A 26,719-nucleotide genomic window follows, 5' to 3' on the forward strand; every position below is an offset into this window, starting at 1 on the left:
TGTATGCAAAGGCTCTGACTTCTGACCTGGCTGTGTCATGGCCACAGTCCGGTTTTGCAGCTTCACTCCTCAGATGGTTCTATAATCGAACAAGTCCCGGCATTCAAATACCTTGGCATTTGAATTGACAATGATTTAATGTTAAAAAAGCATACGAATGAGCTCGTTAAGAAGCTAAGATTTAAAGTGGCCTTTTTTTTAATAGAAACAGATGTTGCCCCTCTCTAGTCAGCAGGAAGCAGATTGTGCAGTCAACCTTTCTATCTGTTCTTGATTATGGTGATACTATTTCTGAAAGTGCAGCTGCCACTACTCTTATACCCCTGGATACTGTTTGTCATAGCACCCTTTGTTTTATCACAGGTTTTATTACTCATCACTGCATTCTTTACCAAAACATTGTCTGGCCGTCTTTAAAGTCATGTAGATCACATCATTACGCTCTTTTTTTTGTTTACAAAGCCCTGCTTCATAAGCTTCTGACATACCTAACATCAGCAGAGGAGTCAGTCTCGTACTTTATGTAGACGTCGAGCAGTCAGGCACATACAGTTACGGCTGTAATATCAGGGTTATCATCCATTCTAAACAGAAAGTTCTTTTTTTTCTAGGCCCAGCCAAGCTAACTCCATTTCATCCTCCCTTACAATACAAATTCCTTCTAGCAGACATCAGTACAGTTAAACCAATAATAGATTAATACCAGGCTAGCAGCTGTGTACAGTAGCTTTGCAAATCTCTCTGTAATTCCTCATGTCCTTCATTCAACTGATGTTGAACTTTTCCTGTTAGTTTCACAGAACATCACTGTTACATTACTGCATTGTAATAAACACACATCAGACATTTACTCCAGTTTAGGTTGCTCAAGGAGCACAGCTTAATGTCACTGTCCTGAGGCTGCCTACTCGTGAAGTCTTTACCACATTCTCTCTCTCTTTTGCTGCATTCATTCCCAGTATGAACGGCGTCAGTTAGATAGCATAGACTCAGCTAATGCTTTAGTTTGCAGTCACATTTCAACAGTTGTTTAAAAATGAATTTGCGTAATAACCATTTCATGTCTAAATGAATAGCAAGTTGACTGTAGAATAACCAAGTCGATGTTACCATTAGATGGCCCCTTTGCTGCCGAGTGAGGCTGACCTCTGAACTATCCTTCCTCAGGGGAAGAAGAGTGTGGACAATCAAAATCACAGGTTGATGATGGACACAGTGGGAAGTCGGGAGTAAGGCCACAGAACAAGGAAGAGTGGAACGGACCAAGTAAGACAACACAGACATGCACGCACACACACTACACTATCCCCGATTATTTAACCAACTCATAAATCCACCACAACTTCATCAAAATTTGCTGGAGGTGTGGTGGACTTATGAGTTGGTTAATTAACCGGAACAAACACAAGTCATACACGTAAAGGATCTGGCATATCTGGTTCATATCTTTTCATGGTTTTGTAGCCATTGTCTAGTGTGATATTACTAGCACAGACAGACATTCAGTCTTTGTCCCAGATTACTACAGTCAGTGTGGTATCGTCTCTCTCTCTCTGCTCTCCTTCAGGGCAGAACATGATTAAAAGGAGATAAAGAATCATGTCCATGTCAGTAATGAGCTACACTGCCTTTTATCTGATCGTTTAGAAATATGTATTTTTCTTCAAGATTTTGCTGCTCTTTGGTGAGGTTGCTTAGGGAAGGGTTTTCCAAACCTCTCCTGTGGGACCCCCAGTCGTTCCAAGTATTTTAACTATTCCACAGCTAGCAGACCTGATTCAAATGGTCAACTAATCATGAAACACTTGACTAGGTGAATCAGGTGAGTTAGTTCTGGGCTATAACAAAATTGTTAAATGTCTTATTGTCCCCAAGGAGAGGTTTGAGAATCACTGGCTTAGGGAATAATGACACTATATGGAAGGGTGGTTATACACACTTTCCTCTGATGGGATACAACATATTTTATATATGAATCTTGAAATTTAAACAAATATGATTTTTTTTATGTAGATTTTTTACTTTTCAAATCAAATCAAATCAAATCAAATTTTATTTGTCACATACACATGGTTAGCAGATGTTAATGCGAGTGTAGCGAAATGCTTGTGCTTCTAGTTCCGACAATGCAGTAATAACAAGTAATCTAACTAACAATTCCAAAACTACTGTCTTGTACACAGTGTAAGGGGATAAAGAATATGTACATAAGGATATATGAATGAGTGATGGTACAGAGCAGCATAGGCAAGATACAGTAGATGGTATCGGGTACAGTATGTACAAATGAGATGAGTATGTAAACAAAGTGGCATAGTATAGTATAAAGTGGCTAGTGATACATGTATTACATAAGGATACCGTCGATGATATAGAGTACAGTATATACGTATGCATATGAGATGAATAATGTAGGGTAAGTAACATTTATATAAGGTAGCATTGTTTAAAGTGGCTAGTGATATATTTACATCATTTCCCATCAATTCCCATTATTAAAGTGGCTGGAGTTGAGTCAGTGTCAGTGTGTTGGCAGCAGCCACTCAGTGTTAGTGGTGGCTGTTTAACAGTCTGATGGCCTTGAGATAGAAGCTGTTTTTCAGTCTCTCGGTCCCAGCTTTGATGCACCTGTACTGACCTCGCCTTCTGGATGATAGCGGGGTGAACAGGCAGTGGCTCGGGTGGTTGATGTCCTTGATGATCTTTATGGCCTTCCTGTGACATCGGGTGGTGTAGGTGTCCTGGAGGGCAGGTAGTTTGCCCCCGGTGATGCGTTGTGCAGACCTCACTACCCTCTGGAGAGCCTTACGGTTGAGGGCGGTGCAGTTGCCATACCAGGCGGTGATACAGCCCGCCAGGATGCTCTCGATTGTCAATCTGTAGAAGTTTGTGAGTGCTTTTGGTGACAAGCCGAATTTCTTCAGCCTCCTGAGGTTGAAGAGGCGCTGCTGCGCCTTCTTCACGATGCTGTCTGTGTGAGTGGACCAATTCAGTTTGTCTGTGATGTGTATGCCGAGGAACTTAAAACTTGCTACCTTCTCCACTACTGTTCCATCGATGTGGATAGGGGGGTGTTCCCTCTGCTGTTTCCTGAAGTCCACAATCATCTCCTTAGTTTTGTTGACGTTGAGTGTGAGGTTGTTTTCCTGACACCACACTCCGAGGGCCCTCACCTCCTCCCTGTAGGCCGTCTCATCGTTGTTGGTAATCAAGCCTACCACTGTTGTGTCGTCCGCAAACTTGATGATTGAGTTGGAGGCGTGCGTGGCCACGCAGTCGTGGGTGAACAGGGAGTACAGGAGAGGGCTCAGAACGCAACCTTGTGGGGCCCCAGTGTTGAGGATCAGCGGGGAGGAGATGTTGTTGCCTACCCTCACCACCTGGGGGCGGCCCGTCAGGAAGTCCAGTACCCAGTTGCACAGGGCGGGGTCGAGACCCAGGGTCTCGAGCTTGATGACGAGCTTGGAGGGTACTATGGTGTTGAATGCCGAGCTGTAGTCGATGAACAGCATTCTCACATAGGTATTCCTCTTGTCCAGATGGGTTAGGGCAGTGTGCAGTGTGGTTGAGATTGCATCGTCTGTGGACCTATTTGGGCGGTAAGCAAATTGGAGTGGGTCTAGGGTGTCAGGTAGGGTGGAGGTGATATGGTCCTTGACTAGTCTCTCAAAGCACTTCATGATGACGGATGTGAGTGCTACGGGGCGGTAGTCATTTAGCTCAGTTACCTTAGCTTTCTTGGGAACAGGAACAATGGTGGCCCTCTTGAAGCATGTGGGAACAGCAGACTGGTATAGGGATTGATTGAATATGTCCGTAAACACACCGGCCAGCTGGTCTGCGCATGCTCTGAGGGCGCGGCTGGGGATGCCATCTGGGCCTGCAGCCTTGCGAGGGTTAACACGTTTAAATGTCTTACTCACCTCGGCTGCAGTGAAGGAGAGACCGCATGTTTTCGTTGCAGGCCGTGTCAGTGGCACTGTATTGTCCTCAAAGCGGGCAAAAAAGTTATTTAGTCTGCCTGGGAGCAAGACATCCTGGTCCGTGACTGGGCTGGGTTTCTTCCTGTAGTCCGTGATTGACTGTAGACCCTGCCACATGCCTCTTGTGTCTGAGCCGTTGAATTGAGATTCTACTTTGTCTCTGTACTGGCGCTTAGCTTATTTGATAGCCTTGCGGAGGGAATAGCTGCACTGTTTGTATTCGGTCATGTTACCAGACACCTTGCCCTGATTAAAAGCAGTGGTTCGCGCTTTCAGTTTCACACGAATGCTGCCATCAATCCACGGTTTCTGGTTAGGGAATGTTTTAATCGTTGCTATGGGAACGACATCTTCAACGCACGTTCTAATGAACTCGCACACCGAATCAGCGTATTCGTCAATGTTGTTATCTGACGCAATACGAAACATCTCCCAGTCCACGTGATGGAAGCTTTTATGTCAATTGTGGTGTCCTGTCAACGTTACATCTTCCTAACAGTGAAATATAAATGTGTTATATAATCACAAACCTATTCTATAATCAATCTATAATAATAAGCCTGTAGGCATACAGTTTCAATTGACTTTCAACATTCATTATCACCGCCAACCACTCTGACTTGGATATAACTTTTTCCAACGGCCAAGAAATGTACATTTGATCCTGTCCAATAATAAGTCCAATAATACGTTTCGGGAGAGAGTAGAGCGAGAGAGAGATGAATAACGAGAGAGAGCGAGAGAGAGAGAGAGAGAGAGAGAGAGAGGGAGACAAAGTGAGACGGAGGAGCGACACGGATACAGCAGCAAGTAACGAGGGCCTGGGAGGATCGGACTAGGGATGGGGATGGAAAATGGATTTTAATGGCAGTGTTGGATTAGAGAAATCCCTGGAACAATGTTAAATCATTACAGCTCCAGACGACATCAAAGTCCCCATGATTGAGTCCCTAAAGCCTTTTCACAGGGGGACTGGCGGAGAGCAAAGCGGGTGTAAACCAGTGGCGAGACCAGGCCGGCCACATTGGGCTAGAGTGGATTGGAAATGTAAGAGCAGGGAGATACATCGGGAGACAGTCTCTTTACTTCTGATATATTACAGTATGTGATGTGGTGAAGCCAGGGATGTATGTAAATACTATATATATATATATATATATATATATATATATATATATATATATATATGTATGTATATAGTCCTACAACTGAAAGGTGTTATTGAAAGAAGATAGTTATGTGAAGTGATGAAGTCAGGGATACAGGATACATCTACTGTATAGTATACGTGTACATCTGAAAGGTATTTTTGAAAGTGCCACATTGGAAACGAACTCGGTTAAATAGCAATAAATAAATCAACTCCAAATGTAACACTATTTGGAGTTTATATGGTCCCACCCACGGGTTGTGTTAAAACTACTCTCGTCATCGTGTTAATATTTTTGGAGTTAAAGCATCACTAAATTAAGTGAATATCCAACCCTCAGAGAGTTACTTAAATTTAACTCCAATTGCCATTTTACTATTGTCAGTGTTGTTTTTAATCAACTCCCTTGCCATTTTACACTTTTCTGTGTTGCTTTGAATTAACAATCAACTTCCTTTGAGCTCTAAGTGTGTGAAGCCTTATTTGAAAATGTCTTAATGTGTCACATTATGTTGGTTTGCAATGTGACATTCAATGTCTGTTGGAAGCCAACTTGCAGGAAGACATCACTCACAACTTGTGTTTAGAATGCTTGTCAGAGTAGGGAAGAAATCCCAGTCCATGAAGACGACCTACACTACGTAAACTGGAATAACTATCTCACTAACGGTTGCTTTAAATCCAACCACTTACATTTTTGCAAAACTAATCCAATCTGAATGTTTCTTATCTTTGGGTGGCATAAGATAATTAACAATCAAATGCAAACAATCAAAACACAGATTAAAAATCATTTTCAAAATCTATCTGTAACAGGACATGCTTGGAAATATGACAATGAAGCCCCTCCCAAATCTGTGGATCACTCCATCGATGTAACTTCCTGGCTCTGGTTACTCTTAATGGAGTTAAAAGTACTCCGTCTCAATCAACTCCAGATATCAATACTAACTCCAGGAATTGTATCACTCTCTTCAATTTAACCCACATTTTTTTAAAGTCTGTGATTTCAACTATCCTTGATTTACTGTGTAAGAACAGGAAGATTGACTTTTGACATGCAGAATTTGAATAGGCTTCTGTATACATCTGAAAGGTGTGGAAAGTGTCATTCGTATAACATAAGCCAATCAAGTATTATATATCTCGCTATACTTCCAATTCCTCCTTGGTGAATATTATCAACACACTTGTCCACCTGACCCTCACTTTGTCTCGTTTATAAAGGCAGTGTCTAAATGATGGATCTCTCACTATGTGGATGAACGACGGAGGGAGGAGGAGGAGGGACCTGGTTGTCAGCCGAATGAACTAAGATACCAAATAATGCTGTTAATAATAATATTCATATCGATAATGATAAAGGCCTCTAATCTTCACAAAAACAAAACGCCATGTTCCTCCCTGATTGTTGGAGTGTTGCGGTATTCAATTAGGAGGTTTTCTCCAGCATATTAATCATCTCCTCAACAAACAACTCGGCAGTAATTAAAGCCTCAGCCTGGATAAAGACTTGTTGCTGGATCATCAGTCTGTTTATCAACGCTCACACAGCCGCTGTTAAGTAAATTTCGTGTCTTGAGGGGAATTTCAATTATCGCAGTCAGGTTAGCCTATATTTTTTGTGAGTTTAGTTTATTTGGATCAAACAAACAAACACATGATAAAGTACAGAACACTAACAGAGAAGAACAACATAAGATATTACATTAAATTAAAAATAAGAGTTATATAGACACCAAGAGGCAACAAAAATACTATTTACACAGTATTCATATATACATATTCATATATACAGTACAGTTAAATTCAAGATGCTCAGTGATACAAGTGAAATGTTATTTCATTTATTTTTTAAAGCTAAACTTTTTTCGAGAGTTACCTCTGGTGGCAGAGCATTCCACGGTGACATGGCTCTATACATAACTGAGTGACGCATTAAATCTGTTTTTGGTTCGGGTACCATGAAGAAACCCATAGTGGCGTGTCTGGTGGGGTATGTCTGTTTTAAGTGTATGCAAATAGATTATACAAGTGGTTAGGCATTTTCAACACACAAATGTTTCTTAAAAAGATTAGAAGTAGTCCATTTCTCCTCAAGTGATTGAGGGAGAGGACAACTGCTTACGTTTGGATGTTTGAATTCAAGTCTGTCAATGGCATGGAAAGTGCCTTAAGTGTTTGTAAATGGGGGGAGAGTGGCAGATCTAAAGGAAGAATAGAACTAGAAAGGCTTGACCTGAGCAGCGATGCTCCCTACCCCACAGGGGTTTGACAGAAAGGCCAGGGGAGTGAAATGTAAGCTTTCTGATAATGGTAAAATAAAATGGGAAGTGTGTGGAAGGAAAAGAAAGCCTGTTGGGCCAGAGGAAACATACACAGGTTACTGAGGAAGTATGGAAGTCAATCAAGGAATAAATTGTATCATTAATATTGTTATTTATTATTCTCCCAATTATATACAGAATTATTTAATATGAAGATGCATATTTTAATTATTGCATTAGTGTTTTGTGGAATTGGCTATTTAGATGGTTCTAGACCGGTTGTGGGATTGGGATTTCCGTCTACAGAACACAACCTTTTCTTTAATGTTGGGGTGATTATATCAGTGCTATACTGTATATCTGAGTCTTGAGCTTGTGGTTGGTCAGCCCTGAACCATCAGCAGGGGCTGTACACGGTCTCACAGTACGACTGTGAGAGGACTTAACACATCCATCACTGTGCTGCAGCACATCATAAAATCACTCCACACCCTACAACCTCTTTATTCTCCAACAGCTTGAAACCCCCAACGCACTCAAACAGACTACTGCACCACAGCAGCAAGATCATTCCCTTCTCCGTGAAATCTAGACAGAGAGAGAGAGAGGGAGAGAGAGAGAGAGAGTGAGAGAGAAGTAAAAAACCTGTGACAATGTGCCTGAGAAATGTGTTTTTTTCCTCTCACTTCCTCTCCTAAGCCAAAGATGGGCTTTCTCCAAATCCTTGTGCCCTATCAGACAAATTAAAGTAAATCAAGCATGAAATGAAGCAGTAGAGCCTGGAGATAAGGTCCCTTTAAGTCCCTCACAGATTATGCTGTAGAGAGAGAGCAAGAGAGGGAGTGAGGGGTGTGTGAGAGAGCGAGAGGGAGCGAGGTGCATCAGGTCCCCAGCAGTGGAGGAGGCCAGCCTCTCATCTCAGCACAATAGGAGCCTGTGTATTGGATTACTGATGTGGGGGAGCGGTGCAGTAAGACGAGAGGGAGACAGAAAAATGAAAACAGAGTTTAAAATGTTCTTTAAATCTCCCGAGTCCCCAATGTTCCCCCCAAAACCAAACTTAAATTAATTGTATTTTTTTTTTAACAGAGAAAGTCATCAGAGAGAGAGAAATTTGACTTGAGAGTGAGAGAGAGAGAGGGAGAGAAAGAGAGAGACAGAGAGAGAGGGGGAAATGTGCGTTGCGTGACAGACTTGAAGATATTTTTAATGGATATTGGAGTATTGGATTTATGTATTCCGTGATGTTTTTACGGGTATGCTCAGTGCTCATTGAATTTAACAAGACCAGTGGGCCGCTCAACCAGGAACTCCCTGCCTCTCTGTAATCCAAGTTCTTAGTCACGAAGAAAAAAACTACTCCTGATCACACTGAGCCAGAGACTTAGGTTCGTCAGCCTTTCTATTTGGTTGATCTCCTAGAGCATTTTCAAAAAATACTCCTGAAACTGGGTGATTTGTATTTTATTTTGTATGAACTTTTATAGGGGAACCCAGGGGAACCCAATTGAGACCAATGTCTCATTTACAATGGTGCTCCGAAAAAGTCCATCAATACAACAAAAAGATATAAAAACTACAAGACAGCTAAAAATACATTACATCCGGTTATTGCAACAAGTTACAATAATCAATTGAAACAAATGCACAATTCAGTGAACTCATTTAATAGCAGTTTTAAACTAACTAGAGTTTTAAACTACCCTATCGGCACCAGGGAATCCAGGTGTCATTTGTTTTGTAAGGTATTCCATAACTGTGGTGCGTTAAATCTAAAGATGGATTCACTAAACTTTGAGGAGACAAGCGGGACCTTAAGAGTTAATCCACCCTGCGAACGGGTTTGGTATCAAAATGTTGTTATATTTCAACAGAGAAAGGAGGTATGTTAGAAGCTTGTGGAGCCAAGCTTTGTAAACAAGAAGGGAGTAATGAAGTTGGTATGCAGGATTTTTGTGAGGTCCAGCTGACCTTCTTATACAGGATGCAGTGATGAGTATTAAAACTGTCACCTGTAATAAAGCCAAGGGCGCTATGGTAGACAGCATCCAAAGGTTTAACTATCACCATAGTCAAGAACTGGCAGAAACATGTACAGTGCAATCTGCTTTCTGCTGTTCATGGAGAGGCAAGAGCTATTTCCAAAAATGAAACTTTAATTAAAGCTGCAATATGTAACTTTTTGGTTATAGAGTTATAGATCTGTCATTCTCGTTAAAAGCAAGTGTAAAACGGTAGAGCTGTTCTATGTGCACTATTTCTATACTTCACATTCATAATTTTTGTTTTAGCGTCTTTTACATCAGTTTCAAAACAGCTGAAACTACTATATTTTTGGATATGGAGCTGTTTAGATGGTACAATCATTCTCTCCACTATACTTGCTTGTTTCGTCACAAACTGAAATTAGGCGAATTAGAATTTTTCTACATAGTGCACCTTTAAATCTTTGCTTTTTAACTAGCTCATCAGTATGTTTTTTAGGTGTTAGATCTTAATCTAAACGTCCAGATCTTTATTGGCGGTAACCCGCTCGATTTGAGAAACAATCAATGAGTGAATATGTAGCCCATCTGACATATTTTTTGTTTGGCCTGCATTAAGTACAAGTTTTAAATCAACATTGCCTTCATGTAATGTAACAAAATCAGCATGGTCAACAGTCAGTGCAATGGCATACATAACCATATCATCTGCATACAGATTAATATGAAGGGATTTAATACATAGACCAATATTATTTATATGAATAGTAAAGAGAAGAGGACCAAAATCTACCCCTGTGGTGCACCTTTCCTAATATCAAGGAAACTAGACTTGACACCATCAGAAAGCACACATTGTGTCCTGTTTGTCGAATACAGTGTAGGTCTTAAACCATTTGCAAACCATGGTAAGCCATTTGGGGCGGCAGGGTAGCCTAGTGGTTAGAGCGTTGGACTAGTAACCCAAAGTTAAAGTTCATATCCCCGAGCTGACAAGGTACAAATCTGTCATTCTCCCCCTGAACAGGCAGTTAACCCACTGTTCCTAGGCTGTCATTGAAAACAAGAATCTGTTCTTAACTGACTTGCCTCGTTAAATAAAGGTGAAATAAAAAAATATTTGCAAGACTCCTTATCCAGGCCCATTTCAGACAGCATTTGAATGTGTAGGGAATGGTCAATGGTGTCGAATGCCTCGGAAAGATCTAGAAATAAGGCAGCACAATGTTTTTTATGATCTAGGCAATTTAACACCATCTAAAACAAGCGTAGTGTCTGAAACCGTGCATGTTTAGAATAGAGTGAGAAGTTTAAAAAGTTCTTAGCTGGGATTTGGTCAGGGATTCTAATAGCTTGGCTAGGCAAGATAACTTGGAGATTGGGCAGTAATTATCTAAGTCAGAAGGATCTCCATGCTTATGTAGGGGGAGGACATGTGCCACCTTCCAAATCTAAGGGATAAACCCAGTATCAATTGTTAAGTTAAAAATATAGGTTCAACAATAAGTGGGGCTGAAAGCTGTAGTAGATCATGTGAATCAGCTCCTGTGGATTTTTTTTTACATTGATCATTAGCAAGGTATTTAATACATCATCTACAATACCAGTCAAACGTTTGGACACGCCTACTTATTCAAAGGTTTTTCTTTATTTTTAAAAAACTATTTTCTACATTGTAGAATAATAGTGAAGACATCATAACTATGAAATAACACATATGGAATCATGTAGTAACCCAAAAAAAGTGTTGAACAAATCAAAATATATTCTATATGTGAGATTCTTCAAAGTAGCCACCCTTTGCCTTGATGACAGCTTTGCACACTCTTGGCATTCTCCCAACCAGCTTCATGAGGTAGTCACTTGGAATGCACTTCAATTAACAGGTGTGCCTTGTTAAAAGTTCATTTGTGGAATTTCTTTCCTTCTAATACATTTGAGCCAATCAGTTGTGTTGTGACAAGGTAGGGGTGTAGGGGTGTTTACAGAAGATAGCCCTAATTGGTAAAAAAAACAAGTCCATATTAACAGCTCAGATAATCAAAGAGAAGCGGCAGTCCATTACTGACATGAAGGTCAGTCAATCTAGAAAATGTCAAGAACTTTGAACCTTTCTTCAAGTGCAGTCACAAAAACCATCGAGCGCTATGATGAAACTGGCTCTCATGAGGACTGCCACAGGAAAGGATGACCCAGAGTTACCTCTGCTGCAGAGGGTAAGTTCATTAGAGTTACCAGCCTCAGAAATTGCAGCCCAAATAAATGCTTCACAGACTTCAAGTAACAGACACATCTCAACATCAACTGTTCAGAGGAGACCACGTGAATCAGGCCTTCATGGTTGAATTGCTGCAAAGGAACTACTACTAAAAGGACACCAATAAGAAGAAGAGACTTACTTGGGTCAAGAAAGCAATAAGCATTAGACCGGTGCAAATCTGTCCTTTGGTTTGATGAGTCCAAATTTGAGATTTCTTGCTCACAACCGCTCTGTCTTTGTGAGAAGCAGAGTAGGTGAACAGATGATCTCCGCATGTGTGGTTTCCACCGTGAGCATGGAGGAGAAGGTGTGATGGTTAGGGCTCCCGAGTGGCACAGTGGCCTAAGGCACTGCATCTTAGTGCTAGAGGCGTCACTACAGATCCTGGTTAGATCCCAGGCTGTATCACAACCGGCCATGATTGGGAAACCCATAGGGCGGCGCACAATTTGCCCAGTGTTGTCTGGGGTATGGTTTGGCTGGGGTAGGCCGTCATTGTAAATAAGAATTTGTTCTTAACTGACTTGCCTAGTTAAATAAAAAAAATGTAAATGGTGTGCTGGTGACACTGTTGTTGATTTATTTAGAATTCAAGGCACACTTAACCAGCATGGTTACCACAGCATTGTGCAGTGATACCCCATTCCATCTGATTTGCTCTTAGTGGGACTAAAATTTGTTTTTCAACAGGACAATGACCCAACACACCTCCAGTGTTACGGTGCGTGAATGAGGACCCAAAAGCGAATTAACGTAAACAGAGCTTCTTTAATAACAAAACATAGGTAGGCTCAGATGGACCGGCAGATTCCGACAGGACAGGACAAGGTTGCAGCAAACATGACGATAGTCTGGTTCAGGCATGAATAACACAAACAAGAATCCGACAAAGACAGAAACAAAAACAGAGAGAGATATAGAGGACTAATCAGAGGGAAAAAGGGAACAGGTGGGAAAAGGGGTGACGAGGTAGTTAGGAGGAGACAAGGAACAGCTGGGGGAAAGAGGGGGAGAAAAGGTAACCTAAAACGACCAGCAGAGGGAGACAGGGTGAAGAGAAAGGACAGAAACAAGACACAACATGACAATACATGACATCCAGGCTGTGTAAGTGCTAGTGATGGAGTGCTGCATCAGATGACCTGGCCTCCACAATCACCTGATCTCAACCCAACTGAGATGGTTTGGGACGAGTTAGAGTGAAGGAAAAACAGCCAACAAGTGCTCAGCATATGTGACTGACCGGCTCAAATGTAGCAACATTTGAAATTGTGTTTTTTACATTGGATAAAAGTAGAAACTCAGAGCTACAAAATGTTATACCATACAGTACAGTTTAGGAACAATGGGAAAGTAATTTTGCTTTGAAAGTTGATAAACTTGGAAACTCACTTGTGAGAAAATGGCCTTTGATTGTTTTGGTAGTACTATTGGAGTGCCCTTTGTCGACACCCATTCACACCCTTTTATGCTTTAGCCCCACCCATCTCTTTAAGGGTTGATCCAAATGTACTAACAGCAGTGAAGTACCCAAGCTAACTTGCTAGCTACTTCCAGACATCTAAGTGAGAGAGAACAGTTCACTGAGCATTACTCACCCTATCAGAGCTGGTCAGGCTGTTATGTTATCCAGAGTGTTGGTGACTGCAACTGTGCTGTCAGATTGTCAATTCGTAAATTCAGAGCGTTTCGCATTCAGAGCGCACACCAGACCCTCTGGCCGATGTTTACTGATGTTTACTGACACCGGCCATATTCAGTGGGTATAGAGCTTTCGCAAATTCATCAGTTATTCTCCGCCCTCTAGCACACTCAGACGAGAGTGCTCTGAAATCAGAGTAGATGGCCAGACTGAATTTACGAACGCACCCGAAATGGTTACTTGCATAGTGGAGTCTTTTGTTAGGACATGTAGCTAGCTAGCTAGGTACGTAAACAATGAACCATAATCACAACTCATGATGTTACTACCCTTTATGAATCTGCAGGTAGCTAACCAACCAGGTTCAATTTTAGCTAGCTAACATTAGGCTATAGTTAACGAAGCAAATGGCTCTGAGATACGAATAATAAGGTTATACACGTAACGTTATCTAGTGAGCCAGCCAGTTAATGTTAGCTAGCTAGCTAGCTAGGTAAGTAAACGATGAACCATAATCACAACTCATGACTTTACTATCCTGCATGAATCTGCAGGTAGCTAACCATCCAGGTTCAATGTTAGCTAGCTAACATTAGGCAATAGCTAGCCAAGCAAATGGCTCTTTCCGTCCTAATTAGAAAGGTGTAATATCTGAAAATGTAGCTAGCTTGACTCTCTTATCCACATTCATGGTAGGACGCGTCTCCTGTCGGATGCCATGGTTGCCCTTAGTTTGAGATGTAATCTGGAGACAGTTGTTTTGTCCATCTCCTTAGCTATCATACTAAACTTCCACTGTTATCAAAACCCAGTCCTCCAGAAAGTTGAGAGCAATACTTATGCAGTTTTAATACACGATACATTTAAAAAAACAGTGTTAGACAGGATTACCTAGACATACTGACCAGCTCAAATTGACAGAAGCGTGCTATATGGCAGACCAATCCAAACTCATCTCTCGGCATATCTTCATAGTGGGAAGGTTGCTGACTCTTTCTTTGGCTACACCAACTAAGCTCAGAATTGAACACTTTTATTCATATTTTACAGATGGCATACACATTTGTTATTAAGGCACATGAAAGTTCACATGTTCTAAAAGGCATTTCTACCCAAAAATGCATTTTGATTAAAAAAAAAGTTTACGTTCAAACGGCTCTCCTGAGAGGTAGTGACCCGCGACATACGCCTAGTTTCCTGAAACGGGTCACATATGTGGGCACTCCTTCAAGGCTTTTGGAAAAGCATTCCAGGTGTGGCTGGTTGAGAGAATGCCAAGAGTGTGCAAAAGCTGTCACCAAGGCAAAGAGTGGTGACATTGAGAATCTAAAATATTTGGATTTGTTTCAAAACTTTTTTGGTTACCACATGATATTCCATATGTGCTAGTTTTGATTTCTTCACCATTTTTCTACAATGTAGAAAATACTAAAAATAAAGAAAACCCTTGAATGAGTAGATGTGTCCAAACTTTTGACTAGTACTGTACATCAAATGGTTGAAATGAAAATAAAGTACACTGCATTCGAAAAGTATTCAGACCCCTTGACTTTTTCCACATTGTTACGTTACAGCCTCATTCTATTTTTTATTTTATTTTCCTCATCAATCTACACACAATACCCCATAATGACAAAGCACAAACAGGTTTATAGAAACAGTTGCAAATGTATATAAAAAAAAGAAATATCACATTTAAATAATTATTCAGACCCTTCACTGAGTACTTTATTGAAGCACCTTTGGCAGCGATTACAGCCTTGAATCTTCTTGGGTATGAGGCTACAAGCTTGGCACACCTGTTCTTGCAGAGCTTCTCCCATTCTTCTCTGCAGAGTCTTGTGCGTCCTGGAGCAGAGATCTCTCTGTACGTTGCTACATTTATCTTTCCCTCTATACCAACTAGTCTCCCAGTCCCTGCCGCTGAACAACATCCCCACAGCATGATACTGCCATCATCATGCTTCACCGTAGGGATGCTGCCAGGTTTCCTTCAGACGTGATGCTTGGCATTCAGGCCAAAGAGTTCAATCTTGGTTTCATCAGACCAGATAATCTTGGTTCTCATGTTCTGAGAGTCCTTTAGGTGCCTTTTGGCAAACTTCAAGCGGGCTTTCATGTGCGTTTTACTGAGGAGTGGCTTCCGTCTGGCCACTCTACCATAAAGGCCTGATTGGTGGAGTGCTGCAGAGATGGTTGTCCTTCTGCTAGGTTCTCCCATCTTCACAGAGGAACTCTGGATCTCTGTCAGAGTGACCATCGGCCTTGACCACCGAGTCTTAGTCACCTCCCTGACCAAGACCCTTTTCTCCCGCTTTCTCAGTTTGGCCAGGCGGCCAACTCTAAGAAGGGTCTTGGTGGTTCCAAACGTCTTCCATTTCAGAATGATGGCCACTGTATTCTTGGGGACCAGCAATGCTGCAGAAATGTTTTGATACCCTTCCCAGATCTGTGCCTCGACACAATCCTGTCGCTGAGATCTACGGACAATACCTTCGACCTCATTGCTTGGTTTTTGCTCTGACATGCACCGTGGAACCTTTTATAGACAGATATGTGTGCCTTTCCAAATCATGTCCAATCAATTGAATTTAGGTGGACTCCAGTCAAGTTGTAGAAACATCTGATGATCAATAGAAACAGGATGCACCTGGGTCTGAATAATTACACTACCGTTCAAAAGTTTGGGGTCACTTAGAAATGTCCTTGTTTTTGAAAGAAAGCACATTTTTTGTCCATTAAAATAACATCAAATTGATCAGAAATACAGTGTAGACATTGTTAATGTTGCAAATGACTATTGTAGCTGGAAATGGTTGATTTTTAATGAAATATCTACATAGGCGTACAGAGGCCCATTAACAGCAACCATCACTCCTGTGTTCCTATGGCACGTTGTGTTAGCTAATCCAAGTTTATAATTTTGAAAGGCTAGTTGATCATTAGAAAACCCTTTTGCAATTATGTTAGCACAGCTGAAAACTGTTGTCCTGATTAAAGAAGTAATAAAACTGGCCTTCTTTAGACTAGTTGAGTATCTGGAGCATCAGCATTTGTGGGTTCGATTACAGGCTCAAAATGGCCAGAAACAAAGAACGTTCCTCTGAAACGTGTCAGTCTATTTTTGTTCTGAGACATGAAGGCTATTCCATGCGAGAAATTGCCAAGAAACATTGTACAACGCTATGTACTACTCCCTTCACAGGACATCGCAAACTGGCTCTAACTAGAATAGAAAAAGGAGTGGGAGGCCCCGGTGCACAACTGAGCAAGAGGACAAGTACAATAGTGTCTAGTTTGAGAAACAGACACCCCACAAGTCCTCAACTGGCAGCTTCATTAAATAGTACCCGCAAAACACCAGTCTCAACGTCAACAGTGAAGAGGCGACTCCGGGATGCTGGTCAGAGTTCCTCTGTCCAGTGTTTGTGTTATTTTCCCCATCTTAATCTTTTCTTTTTATTGTCCAGTCTGAGATATGGCTTTTTCTTTGCAACTCTGCCTAGAAGGCCAGCATCCCGGAGTCGCCTCTTCATTGTTGACGTTGAGACTGGTGTTAGAATAATATCTGTGTTAATATCTAAGAGAGTCTTTATAGTTGAGGCGAGTAGTTATCAGCTGAGTTAGATTTAGCTCAATACAAATATCTTTCAGCCGATCAGATACTGGCCTCAACCAATCCAGAATAAAACCACCCACTGTTAATTAATCGGATTTAGCATAGTTAGACAGCAGGTCAGACAATTTGTTAATGGCACATAAGGAGGCCAAAGGAGGGTGATAAATTACCGTTAGCATCAGATGGGCATTATTACCAAGGGCCACATTTAAGACAAGACATTCAAATTACTTAGGGACAGAGGGTGTAATGGATACAGAAACATTTAATTTGCTCTTTATGTATATGGCGACACCCCCTCCTCTGCCAACTCTGTCAGATCTAAAAACATTATAATCAATCAGAGACAAATCAGAGTCTGGCGTAGACTTCTTTAGCCGAGGTTCAGTTATAACCATGTCCACCTTCGTTTGAGAAGCCAGAGTTACAATAAAATAGATTTTCCAAATACAATTTCTGGCATTTACGTGAATTAGTCCAATGCCGCAGGTGTGGGATTTCAGATAGAGGGAGTTTCAAATATGTACATGCCATGTTTAGCAAGTACATTTAGAAAATATTAGAACATCTCATGTGGTAGGCTTGAATTGGAATAGATACAGTACAATATGGCCTAGAACTGAACCATTAGGCCTATGCCTTAGAATTAGGACGTGGATTAAAACAAGAGTCAATGAGGGTTACAGTGCCTTGCGAAAGTATTCGGCCCCCTTGAACTTTGCGACCTTTTGCCACATTTCAGGCTTCAAACATAAAGATATAAAACTGTATTTTTTTGTGAAGAATCAACAACAAGTGGGACACAATCATGAAGTGGAACGACATTTATTGGAAATTTCTAACTTTTTTAACAAATCAAAAACTGAAAAATTGGGCGTGCAAAATTATTCAGCCCCTTTACTTTCAGTGCAGCAAACTCTCTCCAGAAGTTCAGTGAGGATCTCTGAATGATCCAATGTTGACCTAAATGACTAATGATGATAAATACAATCCACCTGTGTGTAATCAAGTCTCCGTATAAATGCACCTGCACTGTGATAGTCTCAGAGGTCCGTTAAAAGCGCAGAGAGCATCATGAAGAACAAGGAACACACCAGGCAGGTCCGAGATACTGTTGTGAAGAAGTTTAAAGCCGGATTTGGATACAAAAATATTTCCCAAGCTTTAAACATCCCAAGGAGCACTGTGCAAGCGATAATATTGAAATGGAAGGAGTATCAGACCACTGCAAATCTACCAAGACCTGGCCGTCCCTCTAAACTTTCAGCTCATACAAGGAGAGGACTGATCAGAGATGCAGCCAAGAGGCCCATGATCACTCTGGATGAACTGCAGAGATCTACAGCTGAGGTTGGAGACTCTGTCCATAGGACAACAATCAGTCGTATATTGCACAAATCTGGCCTTTATGGAAGAGTGGCAAGAAGAAAGCCATTTCTTAAAGATATCCATAAAAAGGGTTGTTTAAAGTTTGCCGCAAGCCACCTGGGAGACACACCAAACATGTGGAAGAAGGTTCTCTGGTCAGATGAAACCAAAATGGAACTTTTTGGCAACAATGCAAAACGTTATGTTTGGCGTAAAAGCAACACAGCTGAACACACCATCCCCACTGTCAAACATGTTGGTGGCAGCATCATGGTTTGGGCCTGCTTTTCTTCAGCAGGGACAGGGAAGATGGTTAAAATTGATGGGAAGATGGATGGAGCCAAATACAGGACCATTCTGGAAGAAAACCTGATGGAGTCTGCAAAAGACCTGAGACTGGGACGGAGATTTGTCTTCCAACAAGACAATGATCCAAAACATAAAGCAAAATCTACAATGGAATGGTTCAAAAATAAACATATCCAGGTGTTAGAATGGCCAAGTCAAAGTCCAGACCTGAATCTAATCGAGAATCTGTGGAAAGAACTGAAAACTGCTGTTCACAAATGCTCTCCATCCAACCTCACTGAGCTCGAGCTGTTTTGCAAGGAGGAATGGGAAAAAATGTCAGTCTCTCGATGTGCAAAACTGATAGAGACATACCCCAAGCGACTTACAGCTGTAATCGCAGCAAAAGGTGGCGCTACAAAGTATTAACTTAAGGGGGCTGAATAATTTTGCACACCCAATTTTTCAGTTTTTGATTTGCTAAAAAAGTTTGAAATATCCAAAAAATGTCGTTCCACTTCATGATTGTGTCCCACTTGTTGTTGATTCTTCACAAAAAAATACAGTTTTATATCTTTATGTTTGAAGCCTGAAATGTGGCAAAAGGTCGCAAAGTTCAAGGGGGCCGAATACTTTCGCAAGGCACTGTACCTGTTGCGGGCAATGAATGATATCCCGTCATTTGTAGTACCTCTTCAATATTAGCAGTCAGCATCCTAGTTCCTCTCCTGTTTGGGTGCAACCTGTCCCCTTTTAAGAGCTGAGGATGTTCCCAAAATAAATTGAAATTGTCAATAATATCCAATGCTCTTTCGGGTCAGAGTTTAGACTTCATCAAAGAGTCCAACGAAAAAAGACGGGAGAAACTATCAACTCCAAGATCATGGTTAAGAATAGGACTAGAAAAGATAATCCGCTTGCCGGTAGCCAATAGCCCTCAGGTATTTGAAATTCCTTCTCAACTCCCAACACTCTCCTCCACTATTCACATCAAAACGGGATGGACAAAGAGGCTTAATCCACTCTATCTGTTGGCTGTCACACTGCTGGGGCTAAAGCCTAATCAAGGAGACAACTAGGTCATCAAGGATCGAAGCTATGGGAGAGTCGCTTTAGTGAAGTTTATGATCTGTTAATTGACTGCAGAGGGAAGAGGGGCTCAGTGATGATGTTGATAGTGGTGGTGGTGTTCAGTATGATGAGGAAGGAAGTCATTCTGAAATACACTGAAGGGACCTTGTGATAAATGTTCTCTAGCTAAATGTTCTCTACCTGTGTTCCCGGTAGAATAACTGTAGAAAGGCTTCTACATTGAAACCAAAAGGTACTACCTAGAACCAAAAAGGGTTCTTCAAAAGGTTCTCTCATGGGGACAGCTGAAGAACCCTTTAAGGTTCTAGATAGTACCTTTTGTTCTAAGAGTGTACCGAAGACTATCATGCACTAGTACTCTCTGACTGAAAATGCTACTGCAGTGGTGTGGTGCCTCATTAAGATAATATGGAGTAAAAAAAAACTTTTTTATTAAAGAATTTTGAACTCAAGCTGAGCCATGATTGAATGTTAATAAATAATCTAAATACAGATTGTGCTCTGTTTTATAGGAGAGCTGGAGATTCTCTATGACGGTACAGAGTGGCAGACACGTTCTCGCCAGGCACTTCCTGTGGGCATCACATGGGGTCCTTTCGAGGGGAAGATCGAAATGACCACAGCAGGAAGTTACATGGTAGGCTACTCAATAATGAACACCGTTTATGTTCTGGAGATGTGATATGAGCGATATGATAACTGTATTTGGATGGGTCCAAATATACAATGCATATTGTAAAGATCTTCCCAATGACATGAAACATTTCCATATTTTCACAAACTATACTGAACAGAAATATAAATGCAAAATCTAAAGTGTTGGTCCCATGTTTCAGGAGCTGAAATAAAAGATCCCAGAAATGTTACATACGCACAAAAAGCTTATTTCTCAAAAATGTTGTGCACAAATTTGTTTACATCCCTGTTAGTGAGCATTTCTCCTTTGCCAAGATAATCAATCCACCTGGGATGGAGGGGGTGGCATATCAAGAAGCTGATTAAACAGCATGATCATTACACAGGTGACTAAAGTAATACTGTGACACTAGAGGAACAGAGATGGCGGACTGAAGATGGCGGTGCAAAAAGCCTCATGAGAAATTGCAATATTCAATATCTAAAACTGACTAAATAGTAGTACTATACTGATCTATGTACTTGTGGGCAATAGCATTCAAGCTGGATAATAACTCACCAAAAAGGCTAGAGAAGTTTATTGATACATATTACGAACACAGTCAAGGCCAAAGCATGTTGGAGAGGAAACGGAAAAAACAGAGAATCAAACTCCAAGAGAAAACTACGAGATTCCTCGACAGACACCAATGATTTATGCTTTTCACCACCCGGTACGGTAAGAGTTGAAACCAACCTGCTAAAATCAATAAATTATAAGTTGGGCGTACTTGAACTTGTCAGAAAGCGACGAAGGCGAGCCTCGAAATGAGTCATGAAAAAGCTGTGACAATGTAGAAAGAAACCAACAAGCTTAATAAAGGTCAATACTATTGAAACGGACATTAAAGAACATAAAGAGGAGAGCATGTTTCTGAGAGAAGCCTTACTTGGAATACAGACTCGATCCATGCAAGAATATCTGGTATTGGGTGAAGATCCTGAAAGTGTGTTGAAATAATTCCTTTTTAAAGCCCTACAGATCCCAGGCGATACTGTCGACAAAATCAAACTCGAACAAGTACCCCGTTTTGGACAGCGATATGAGTGCCCAATCGTTGCCAAATTTGCATTCTTTAAACATAAAATAATGGTTAAAAGCCTGGGCAAAAGACTCGCTGGCATGAAAATAAGAATGAATGATCAGTTCTGGAGGAACTTTCAGAATGAAGCAAAGTTCTGTACCCATTCTTCAAGGTGAATAGACTTGAAGGGAAACGTGTAGCTCTCGTAGTCAATAAACTGTACACTGATAATCAACTTTTCCGAGACACCAATCACTTCTCCATGGCTATTCTAAATAATGCAAAGTTTCCATAGAGGATTCAAATAATGGAACACCCAATATTATCCATGGTCGGGATTGTAAAAAAAACAACAACTGAAAAACAGTCATATACAACAATTGATACAAAAACAAACTACAAATACACTATACCATTCAAGATAGGGAATGTTGTAAAAATAATAATTATTCAACATTCTATTCTTAGTATTTATAAATAGATTTTTTTTTTTAAAACAGCATTAGAAGAAAGGATAATTATTAAATAATACATCTTCATATATAAGGAACTGAAACACAAAAGTACTAAAAGCCAGAAATTAGGTAGGAATCAACATGGTAGGGATAAAAACACAGCAAACAGAGGGCATAGAAGGCACCGTATGTGGGTATGTGCGAGTGTATATGTGATGGAACGTGGGGTGTGTGTTTTTGTGTTTGGAAAAGTGTGGAGTTAAGTGAGTGAAAAAGGAAAATGGTTGCAAATGCCAGAGCCCATGTGTGTGTGTCTGCGAGCAGGAGTTGTGACAGAGAGAAATATTCAATTTTGTGCAGATATGGGATAAACATTTTAAAGGAAATTCTAAATATAGTTTAGGTATTTATTGTCCTATCATGATGGAACAGTCCCTCACCCTATACACCCACCTGAGTGACCCACACACTCAGGAGAATTCCTTATCTGTTTTATAGGCCTACTGCAAGTAGCCTATACGCAGCCAAGACAGAAAGACCAGAAACCCACTAAAGCAGCACTGCCCCCTCAAGAGTCTGAGCCTGCCTGACAGGGTTGGTCCAACGAAGCCAAAGCCCCTAGATGGGTGAGCATAACGTATAAGGAATTTCTCAAAGCTGCTAATGAGAACCTTGATGAACTTCCGGTGATGTGCCCCCACCCAGGTAATGGAAGTGCTGGCAACACTAGCTGCTGTAACCCATGGAGAGGGGGGTCACACTACGACAATCAGAGATGGGGAAACTTATTGTGACCCTGGTGGCACAAAATAATCAAAAGGTCTGACTGCACAGAGATGTTTGGGAAAATGGTCACAACTGGGGACCAGCGTGTGTGTGTTTCAGGGTAGGGGGGTGTATTTGAACTCCATCAGCTAGGATTTGAAATTGGTTAATCAAATCTCCCCATTCTTTCTCAATTTTGCATGCCTGCTCAAACAGCTACAACTACATATGCATTCACACCTCAAGTCTTCTCTTGAGTTGGGCTCGGAGATGGAACAACTGAGCTTGTGGTTGTTTGTGGGGAAAGGGTGGGGAGTGTGTGTGTGTGTGTGTACATCTGTTGCTATGGGGTGATGATGTTAGGGACAATACAGGATGGATCACAATAATTGTTTGCTTGCCGAAAATGTGATTTTTGCAATGCCAATCCTGGTTATAGGTAACAATCCTGGTTATGGGTAACAATTGTGGTTATAGATAACAATCCTGGTTAGAAGTAACAATCCTGATTATAGGTAACAATCCTGGTTATGGGTAACAATCCTGGTTATAGGTAACAATCCTGGTTACAAGTAACAATCCTGGTTATGGGTAACAATCCTGGTTATAGGTAACAATCCTGGTTATGGGTAACAACCCTGGTTATGGGTATCAATCCTGGTTATATGTAACAATCCAGGTTAGAGGTAACAATCCTGGTTAGAGGTAACAATCCTGGTTATAGATAACAATCCTGGTTAGAGGTAACAATCCTGGTTATATGTAACAATCCTGGTTATAGATAACAATCCTGGTTAGAGGTAACAATCCTGGTTATGGGTAACAATCCTGGTTATGGGTAATAATCCTTTGTAGGAAGTGCCTACATTATTACGCACATAATTTGTTAATTGTGGAAATAAATTAAGATATCCAATTTTCTTTATATATATATTTGTTTCAATTACTTTATTTTAATTTGCTTAATTGCTGTATACAACGCAATTGAGGTGAGGGCGTTGGAAATGCTTTTGGCAGTTAATCTGCTTCGGTTCTGTGGTGGCACTGTGTGATTTTTTAAATGTCCCAGCGAAAAAGAAGAGGGAAACATGCCACTGATACCTGCAAGACAAACTGCCCGAGTGGCTCCACCTGTCCACCGACAGGCCCATAGAACTCGAGAGAGCTCACCGAGCACTGAGGCCCCCACCAGCAGCCAGACAACCACCGCGCCCAATCACCATACGTTTCCTGAGATTCACCGACAAGGAACGAGTCCTACAGGCGGCGAAAATCATCACCATTACAGTGGGAAACGTCAAGCTCACTTTACACCAGGACCTGTCAGCTGGAATACGCCGAAAGCGGCGAGAGTTTGACGAGGTGAAGAAATACTCCATTGACCGAGGCATCTTTAGGGGATTCAAATACCCAAACGAGCTCAGGATTCTTCACCAAGGGGCCCTGCGACACTTCAAAACTCCCGAAGAGGCAAAACGTTTTTTGAAAGACAATCCTGGTCAATGAGAAACGGACCAATGACTAAATGCGATTAATGCTATTACTAAAGGGGGTAAGACAACATATAGCCGATATCCAAAGACCCACCCGCCCCGCTAAATGTCATTATAGCCGTCTAATCTATATTTGTTTTCCTTTAGCTGAGAGGGATAGGCTCAACAGCCTAACCTAGGCCTACTAACGTTTCGGCCTTCTTTTATTTCCCCTTTTTTTGTGTTGCTATTATTACTTGTGGTTCCCTATGTCCCTTGGGGGAGGTATATGTAGGCTGGGCTATTGATTTGATTTTCTCCCTCTTTTAATGTGGTCTGGACGGGGACTACGTGGTCACTTACTCAATGCGGGGCGGAGAGGATGAGGCATTTCTTTGGTGGGGAGGGGGAGACATTGTGCGTTGCTAGCTGTTCCAGTTATGAGGCTGAGCGGGGGGATAATAGATCCAACGGGATATGTTGAGTTGTTTGGGAACTCGGCTGGGGTGTTCAGAGATTATTATTTTATGTACATCATTTATTTTCCTTTTATGTGAACGCAGCTGTAACTATTATCCACCTTTACCCAGAGATGACTTGCACTAAAGTTCGATTACTGTTCGATGACGATGACTAGCACCTTAAATCTATTGACATGGAACTGCCATGGTCTAGGTCATGCAATAAAACGGAAAAAGATACTATGTGCTCTAAAAAAAGGAAAAAGCAGACGTTGCGCTATTACAAGAGACACACCTCTGTGATGCCGAACATGCCAAATTCCACAGAGCTTGGGTGGGACAGGTGTATTTCTCATCTTTCAAATCAAACAGTAGAGGTACAGCCATACTTATCCATAAGAATGTTCCATTCATAACTGACAAAAACATATCTGATCCGGAACTGGGTCACTGTATGGACAACCAATTACTATCTTAAACATATTCGCCCCTAACACAGATACTCCTGCTTTCATGTAAAAAATGATAACCCTGTTCAATGAGCATTGTGCTTCCTTTGGAGTGGTGGCCGGAGATTTTAATTGTACCCTTAACCCAACACTAGACAAATCATCTCAAGTCCCCACCACAAATCCTAGATCTGCAAAGATGTTGAACTCTCTTACTAAAGAGATGGGACTGATAGATATCTGGAGAGAGACTAATGGCGAATCTATGGACTATACATACTACTCTAATGTCCATAACACCTACTCCCGTATAGATTACATTTTATCCCAAAGAGTTTCATAAATTCAGCCACGTGTACAATCGGACCCATAGCACTTTCAGATCACGCCTTTGTCCACCTCCGCTTTGACCTCTGCAAAAACATCCCAAGGTCAAAGAGCTGGACATTCAACACCTCCATGTTATCAAATGAAGCGTTCCATACATTGGTAACTACATGTATAGACAACTACACACAAGACAACAAAGTTTCTCATGTTTCTCAGGCCACAATGTGGGACGCTGCCAAAGCCACACTAAGAGGTAATCTAATTGCATATGCTTCCTCTAAGAAAAAAGCAATGGAAGCACACAGGCTAGATCTTGAGAGGGAGCTAGAATGCTGTGAAAGAGTACATAAACAATCCCCAGACAGCACCTCCTGGAGTCAACTTAAAGCAGCCAAAGCCAAACTGAATTTGGACTATACTCGGGAGATAAAAAAAAAAATGTTTTCTTTACTAAACAGAAATACCATGAGTATAGCAATAGGCCGAGTAGATTGCTTGCTTAGCAATTTAAAAAAGAGCAGTCAGAGCGTACAATCATGGCTATCCAAACAGCAGAGGACGAGGTCACATATGACCCAAAAAAGATCCATTTAACTTTTCATGATTTTTACTGCAAACTATATACCTCTGAGAGAAAACACACGGAGGCAGAACTCCACTCCTTCCTAGAGGGAATCTCACTCAATCTCAATCTCACTCAATCTCAGAGACCGACCAAGAAGATCTCAACTCCCCCTTCACTCCTGAGGAGATCATGGACGCAATTACCTCCATGCCAACTAGTAAGTCCCCAGGCCCAGATGGATTCCCCAGAGAGTTCTACAAACCTTTTTGGCCCCAGCTTAGTCCTATTTTCATGCCAATGCTGGATGATTTTTACAAAAACGGAGTTCTCCCAGACTCAATGCACACAGCTCGCATTACAATGTTGCTCAAAAAAGACAAGGACCTTCTATCCTGCTCGTCCTTCCGGCCCATAAGCTTGTTGGATTTCGACTACAAAATAATTGCCAAATTGCTCACCAAAAGACTAAACACTCTTCTTCTCAAAATAATAAAATCAGACCAAACTGGATTTATTAGAGACAGAAACTCTTCTGATAACATTCGCCGTCTTTTTGATATTATTGATCAAGTAAACGCACAGAAGACCACTGTCCTGCTGGCTTCACTGGATGCTGAGAAGGCGTTTGACAGAATGGAGTGGAGCTTTCTGTTCTCAGTCTTAGAAAAGTTCAATATGGGCCCAAAATGTATTAAATGGATCAAATCACTATAATCTCATCCAAATGCCATGGTGACTACTAACGGACTGAATTCTGACAGATTCCCTTTGGGACGGAGCACAAGACAAGGGTGCTCACTGTCCCCCCTGCTCTACTTGTTGGGGGCGGAGCCGCTGGCAGAGTTGATAAGGAGCAATCCAAGTATTA

At 41.3% G+C, this 26,719-nt stretch overlaps 1 protein-coding gene across 1 annotated transcript in view; it reads left to right on the forward strand.

Annotated features, from left to right (window-relative positions):
- Nucleotides 1-26,719, forward strand: part of LOC110496055 (zinc finger protein ZFPM2-like) — a 111,740-nt gene that overhangs the window by 22,689 nt on the left and 62,332 nt on the right. The window contains exons 3-4 of the mRNA XM_036952532.2: nt 1,168-1,266; nt 20,167-20,291. Coding sequence (XP_036808427.1) covers nt 1,168-1,266; nt 20,167-20,291 — 224 coding nt within the window. The remainder of the gene's footprint in view (nt 1-1,167; nt 1,267-20,166; nt 20,292-26,719) is intronic.

Source organism: Oncorhynchus mykiss, chromosome 18 (assembly GCF_057628025.1).
Source record: "Oncorhynchus mykiss isolate SJ-2025 chromosome 18, ASM5762802v1, whole genome shotgun sequence".
In the NCBI taxonomy this organism is placed as follows: Eukaryota; Metazoa; Chordata; class Actinopteri; order Salmoniformes; family Salmonidae; genus Oncorhynchus; species Oncorhynchus mykiss.